The sequence below is a fragment of the Canis lupus genome, chromosome 22, assembly GCF_011100685.1.
Source record: "Canis lupus familiaris isolate Mischka breed German Shepherd chromosome 22, alternate assembly UU_Cfam_GSD_1.0, whole genome shotgun sequence".
Taxonomy (NCBI): Eukaryota; Metazoa; Chordata; class Mammalia; order Carnivora; family Canidae; genus Canis; species Canis lupus.
Genome location: NC_049243.1, coordinates 2,480,158 through 2,486,552, shown reverse-complemented (window position 1 = coordinate 2,486,552; position 6,395 = coordinate 2,480,158). Strand labels below are relative to the sequence as shown.

At 71.6% G+C, this 6,395-nt stretch overlaps 2 protein-coding genes across 2 annotated transcripts; one reads left to right on the top strand and one right to left on the bottom strand.

Moving 5' to 3' along the window:
• Positions 1-466: 466 nt before the first annotated feature.
• LOC119877413 (basic proline-rich protein-like) lies at positions 467-4,032 on the bottom strand. Its single transcript, XM_038570163.1, has 3 exons — positions 3,870-4,032; positions 1,565-2,212; positions 467-1,431 (listed from the first exon to the last, which is right to left on the bottom strand). Exons 1-3 carry the CDS (start codon positions 4,030-4,032, stop codon positions 467-469), a joined length of 1,776 nt encoding a protein of 591 aa, XP_038426091.1.
• On the top strand, positions 4,031-6,186 carry MLNR (motilin receptor). The gene is made up of 2 exons (NM_001128064.1): positions 4,031-4,844; positions 5,795-6,186. Exons 1-2 carry the CDS (start codon positions 4,031-4,033, stop codon positions 6,184-6,186), a joined length of 1,206 nt encoding a protein of 401 aa, NP_001121536.1.
• Positions 6,187-6,395: the final 209 nt, after the last annotated feature.

Sequence of the window (6,395 nt, the reverse complement as noted above, 5' to 3'; positions counted from 1 at the left end):
ATAGATGATGTTGGGACAACCTAAAAATTAAAATTTGGGTCCGTATCTCACAAGCACCTTACGCAAGAATGAAATTCCAAACGAATCAAACATTTAAATGTGAACAATGAAACCATTAAATAAAAAATGTGAAAGAAATCCTTTACAGTCCCGGCATGGAAGCGGCCTTGCAAATCGTGCCTGAGCACGCAGAACGCACAAAAAGGAACATTGATTATTTTGATGCCATATAAATAAAAACTGCATAGCAGTTTGTTTTTTCTTTTTATTTTTTCGGGGTTTTTGTTGTTGTTGTTATTTTGTTTGTTTTGCAGAGCAGTTTTTTATTTTTTTTATTTTTTTTTATTTTTTTTGTTGTTGTTGTTGTTCAAGCAAATAGCAAACCTAAGGAAAAAACATTGCAATTCGTAGTCCAGAAAAGGGCTAATCTACCAATCTCTCTAATACACGAAAACATAATAAATTCTTAAATACGGGCCGACGAAGTCCCCGCTGCGCGGGGCGGGCCCGGCGGGGGACTGCGCGGTGCCAGGAGACGCTCAGCTCGCCCACAGCCAGAGGAATCGACGCGGCGCAGAGCCGAGGGGCCGGGGTCGCCGTCGCCCGTGAAGCCGCAGGATCTGGGGCCCGCGCGGTCCCGGGGGCGGGAGACCGGGTCGAGCACCCGAGGGCGGCGTCCCGCACCCTGCGGCCGGGTGTCCGCTCCCCGCGCCCCCTGCGCACCCCGGCAGACGCCCCCGCCGACCCCGGCCCGGCCGAGGGCTCCGAAGGTGCCGGGAGGGGCGAGGGCGCAGGTGCGGGCGGAGGCGCGGCGTGACCGGGGCGTGACCGGGGCGTGACCGGGGCGCAGACCCGCGGGCCGCTCCTCCTGGTCCCCGGGGTGCGGGACCCGAGCACCCCGGGCCAGGAGGCCAGCGACGGACCGCGCGCCCCTCGGCGGGGCTGGGGTTCGGGGCGAGGCCGGGGTTCCGGGGCGGGGGTGGGGTTGGGGGGCGAGGTCGGGGTCCCGGGCGAGGGTCAGCGGGGCCGGCCCGCCGTGTGTGGCCGGGGTCCCCCGTGGCGGAGCTGGTCCGGGCCCCCGCAGCCGGGTCTGGAGCCGGGGTCGGCACCCGAGGAAGCGGCTGTCGCGACGCCCGCAGCCCGAGGTGCCGCAGCCGGCGTCGGGCCGCAGGTGGGCCCCTCCCGCCGGGCCTGTCCCCCTTGGGGCCGGTGCTGACGCCTCGCGTCGCGCGGGCTGCGGATGCGGACCTGCGGAGCCTTGGGGCTTGGGCGGCCGGGTGGCGAGGTACGCAGTGGCCCCAGGCACTGGCAGCTTCGGGGCGCCCGCGGCCGGAACCCGGAACGCGGCCACCACGGGGCACCTGGCTCTGCCGACGCCGCGGCGCCCGAGTTCGCCCAGCCCGGTGCGCTCCGGGGCCGAGGGGGCGCCCCCTGGACGGGAGCCCCGCAGGGCGGGAGGAGCGCGCTGTGGGCGGGGCGCGGGGAAGCCCAGGGCCGCAGGCGGGGGCGCCCCGGGGAGGGGGTCGGCCACCCGGGGGGCGTCCCCGGAGCCCCGAGGACCGACCTCCAGGCCGCGCCCGCCCGCTCGCCCGCCCGCCGCCCGGGTTACCGAGGACCGAGCCCCGCCGCGCGGCCGGCGCGCATCCCTGCTCGGGCGACAGCGTCAGGGGTGCCCGCCCCGCAGCCGGGGGCGCCAGGGGAACCCCCAACGGAGGCCGAAACTGCATCTTCCGTGCGGGGGGCGGGGGGCGGGGGGCGGCGACGCGGAGTCGCTGACTGGGGCCCCTGGAGTTTTGCGGGGCCTGGCGGTGCCCCGGAAGGCGGGATTCCGAGGACGGGGCGGGGAGGGGGGCAGGTGCCGTCTTTCCTAGAGCCGAGGGCCCCGCTGAGAGCAGGGGAAGGACGGGGTGTCGGGAAGGGAGGACGGAGGAGGACGTGGCCGGACGGCGGGAGGCGTGGACAGGGGAGTAGGTGCGTGCGAGCGGCCCCCGACGCAGGGCCCGGCGCAGGCGGTGAACCTCGGGTGGGCGCCCCACGGCTGCCTGCGGGCGGGGCGGGGCGGGGCGGGGCGGGGGCTCCCCGTCGCCAGGCGCTGGCTCGGTGCTCGTCGGGGGCGGGACGACAGCTAGAAGGGGCGCGGCGTGGGGGGCGGTCGCCTGGGAGCGACTGTGCGCGGCTCCGGGGGTTGGGGGGCGAAGCGGGGAGGTGAGGCCTTGAGGCGGGGGGGGGGGGGCAGGGAGAAGGTCGGGGAGGACTGCGGGGGGCAGGGGTGGGGAGACCTGGTGGGGGACGGCGGGGGATGGGGGGGAGCTGCGGGAGGGGTGCTGGGGGGCACTGCGGGGGGCGAGTTGGGAGGAGACTGCAGGAGGGGCTGGGTGGGGGGCTGGGTGGGACTGCGGACGCAGGTGGGGAACTGAGGGAGCAGGTGGGGGGCCGAGGGGGCAGGTGGGGGACCGCGGGGGCAGGTGAGAGACTGAGGGGGCAGGTAGGGGACCGAGGGGGCAGGTGGGGGCTGCGGGGGCGGGTGGGGGACCGCGGGGGGCCTGGGTGGGACTGCGGGGGACTGCGGAGGTAGGTGGGGGACTAAGGGAGCAGGTGGGAGATTGCAAGGGCTGGGTGGGGGACCGCGGGGGCAGGTGGGGGGCTGCGGGGGCAGGTGGGGGACCGCGGGGGACTGAGGGGGCAGGTGGGGGGCTGCGGGGGCAGGTGGGGGACCGTGGGGGCAGGTGGGGGACCGTGGGGGCAGGTGGGGGACCGTGGGGGCAGGTGGGGGGGCTGCGGGGGCAGGTGGGGGGGCTGCGGGGGCAGGTGGGGGACCGCGTGGGACCGCGGGGGGGTGCGGGGGATTGCGGAGGTAGGTGGGGGACTGAGGGAGCAGGTGGGGGATTGCAGGGGCTGGGTGGGGGACCGCGGGGGCAGGTGGGGGCTGCGGGGGCAGGTGGGGGACCGCGGGGGCAGGTGGGGGCCGCGGGGGCGGGTGGGGGATTGCAGGGGTGGGGATAGGGATATGGGAGGAAGTGAGGGGCGCAGAGATGCAGGTCCCGGGGACGACGCGCGGGGAGGGGTCCCGGCAGCCGCCGCCTGACACCCCCGAGGACCCCTCGTCCGCGGAAGCAGCCCCGGGCCCCGCGGGCGGAGAGTGACGAGAGGGTCGCGCTTGGCTCGGGCCCAGAGGCTCCGGGGACACGGAGGTGCGGACGAGCGCCCCGCGCGGGCCACCTGCGGCCACGAGGTCAGGGTGGGCCTCCCCCGGGTTGGGGCGCCTCCTACGGGGCTGGCGAGCGCCCCGCTTTCTTGGTTAGCGGATCTTTTGCACGAAGAACTTGAGGGCGCGGAGGGTCCTCCGGGGCGTGGTTCTCCGCAAGCAGCGGCTCAGGGGCTCCGGGGTGGCCGGCGGGGTCCGCCCTGGGACTCGCCAACCTGCAGAAGCGGAGCCCTGGGCCGGCGACGCGGGGGCGGCCCGAGATCGCTCCGTCGGGGCAGGGTCAGATCCAGGCCCGGGAGGGACTCGGGGTTGTGGGGGACCCGTGCTGCGGGCGCGCGGGCAGCCTGTCCGGGGCGCCGGGGCGCAGCCGCCAGCCGGAGTCCGCGGCCAGGTCCCCGACGCGGTCCCCCGGTGTCCTCGGGGCTAAGGCGCCCGCGCCCCGCCGGGGTCCCTGGCCCGCCCCGCCGGGGTTCGGCAGCCGCTTCCCTGGACCGGGCAGGACTCGAGCGCCGCGGCCGCCCCCTCGTTCCCGGTGGTTTCCCTCCTCCGCGCCGAGGAGAGGGCGGGGGGCGGCGGGGGAGGGGGAGGGGAGGCGGGGGGCGGGCCCGGGGGCGGGCCCGGGGGCGGAGACTGCGCGGCCGGCCGGGGAGGGCTGCGGGCCGACCCCGGCGGCTCAGAACCCGGGCGCTGCGGACGGGAGGCGGCGAGCCGCGTGGTGCGGGCCCCGCGGAGGCGCGCGTGCGGCCGGCGGTGCGCTGGGCCCCGGGGCTGCGGCGGCGGCGGCGGCTGCGGGGGCGGCTGCGGGGGCGCCCGGCCTGCGCGTCCATGGGCGGCCCCGGGAACAGCAGCGACGGCGCGGAGGGCGCGCAGCTGCCGTGCGACGAGCGCCTGTGCTCGCCCTTCCCCCTGGGGGCGCTGGTGCCGGTGACGGCCGTGTGCCTGGGCCTGTTCGCCGTCGGCGTGAGCGGCAACCTGGTGACGGTGCTGCTGATCGGCCGCTACCGCGACATGCGCACCACCACCAACCTGTACCTGGGCAGCATGGCCGTGTCCGACCTGCTCATCCTGCTGGGGCTGCCCCTCGACCTGTACCGCCTGTGGCGCTCGCGGCCCTGGGTGTTCGGGCAGCTGCTGTGCCGCCTGTCGCTGTACCTGGGCGAGGGCTGCACCTACGCCACGCTGCTGCACGTGACGGCGCTGAGCGTCGAGCGCTACCTGGCCGTGTGCCGCCCGCTCCGCGCCCGCGCGCTGCTGTCCCGGCGCCGCGCCCGCGCGCTCATCGCGGCGCTCTGGGCCGTGGCGCTGCTGTCGGCCGCGCCCTTCTTCTTCCTGGTGGGCGTCGAGCAGGACGCGGGCGGCCCCGGCCTCAACGGCAGCGCGCGGCTGGCGCGGGCGCCCTCCCCGCCGCCGGGGCCCGAGGCGGCGCTCTTCAGCCGGGAGTGCCGGCCCAGCCCGTCGCAGCTGGGCGCGCTGCGCGTCATGCTCTGGGTCACCACCGCCTACTTCTTCCTGCCCTTCCTGTGCCTCTGCGTCCTGTACGGGCGCATCGGCCGCGAGCTGCGGAGGCGCCGGGGGCCGCTGCGGGGCCGGGCCGCCTCGGGGCGCGAGCGGGGCCACCGCCAGGCCGTCCGCGTGCTGCGTAAGTGGCGCCGCCTGCGGCCCCGGGCGGCCCCGGGCGCGGGGGGTGGGGGGCGGGTCCGCGGGGCGGGAGGGTACGCTGCCCCTGGCGAGGCGGCCTGCGGCACGCTAACCTGGTGGTGCTTTATTATTATTTTTTTTTAACAAACCACTTTTTAAAAAAAAAGATAAGAGGCACACACAGAGAGAGGCAGAGAGAGAAGCAGGCTCCGTGCAGAGAGCCCCACGCGGGACTCGAACCCGGGACCCCGGGGTCACGCCCTAGGCAGGGCCAGGCAGGCGGGCGCAGGCGGGCACAGGCCTGCAATGGCAGAGGGCATGGGCAGCCCCAGGAGACGGGCAGGGGCAACAGGATCCCTCCAGTGGGGCCTCCCCCCCGCCTTGTCCTTTCATCCCTCTTCGCGTCCCCTGCAGGCAAAGGAAGCCTCACGCCCCCCCCCTCCCAGATGCCAGGCAGGAAAAGTGGGTTGGATTTTTACATTTTTGTATTGTGGGCTTACTTTGCCTTACATTAAAAATTTACCCTAGAGGCAGCTGGGTGGCTAAAAAAAAAAAAAAACCTAACCTGGTTTAGACTTAGTGTTAAGCTATTCTGCAGGCTGAAGTCAACCAGGCCCATATTTAAAAGAAAAAAAAATTTTTTGCACAGACCTGTCGCGGGACTGTTTGCAACGGAAGGCAGAGAGCCTGCCTCCGAGTAGGTCTGCGGGAGGAAGCCGGCGGGGGCGGCTGGTAGCAGGTGGGTCCCTCCTGGCCCCCTGCAGCCCTAACACGCGTGCGGCTCTAAGCCCGAGTCGCGCAGTCTGCGGCCTGGTGCTTCTCCTGGGGTGCGGTTTGGCCGCGTCCAAGTTCTGTGGAAGGCGCTTGCTGTCCCGTATTGTTTCCGATGGTCTCGGGGGCCCAGGGCTGGCGGCCGCTGGAGCTGACGCTGGCGCCCGCCTTGTTTTGCAGTGGCCGTGGTGCTGGCGTTCCTGGTGTGCTGGCTGCCCTTCCACGTGGGCAGGATCATCTACATAAATACCGAAGACTCGCGCATGATGCACTTCTCTCAGTACTTTAACATCGTGGCGCTGCAGCTCTTCTATCTGAGCGCGTCCATCAACCCCATCCTCTACAACCTCATCTCCAAGAAGTACCGGGCGGCCGCCCGGAAACTGCTGCTGCCCCGGCGGCCCACGCGGAGACGTGTCTGCAGGAGCGGGGCCGTGGAGGGGGGCCCGGGGAGGGCCGCTGCCGGCTTGGCGGAGACCGGCCCCCACGGGCACACGGCGGCGTCCCCCAGCGCAGCCAGGCAAGTGGCTTCCCGCCACGACCCTGGGACTTCAGGGAAAACAGGTGTGTAGGGAAACAGGCACGGACAGTGGGGAAACTGAGGCCGCCAGGAAGCATTGGGAAGAGAGGTCGGCATTCAGCAGCTTCAGCAGCAGCCTGGGCAGCATGATTTTTTTTTTTTTTTTTTTTTGAGCCAAGCTACACCCCTGCACCTCCCCGTGCCCCTCCAGGACGCTGACTGCAGCCCTGGGAACCCCACGGCACAAAGTGTGCTCGGGGG

Coding starts and splice junctions, on each gene's coding strand:
- MLNR (NM_001128064.1), top strand. CDS start 4,031: ATGGGCGGCCCCGGGAACAGCAGCGACGGCGCGGAGGGCGCGCAGCTG. Junction 4,845..5,794: donor CCAGGCCGTCCGCGTGCTGC/GTAAGTGGCGCC, acceptor CTTGTTTTGCAG/TGGCCGTGGTGCTGGCGTTC.
- LOC119877413 (XM_038570163.1), bottom strand. CDS start 4,032: ATGGACGCGCAGGCCGGGCGCCCCCGCAGCCGCCCCCGCAGCCGCCGC. Junction 2,213..3,869: donor CCGGGTTCTGAGCCGCCGGG/GTCGGCCCGCAG, acceptor CCCCGCCTCAAG/GCCTCACCTCCCCGCTTCGC. Junction 1,432..1,564: donor CGGGCGGGCGCGGCCTGGAG/GTCGGTCCTCGG, acceptor GCTCCCGTCCAG/GGGGCGCCCCCTCGGCCCCG.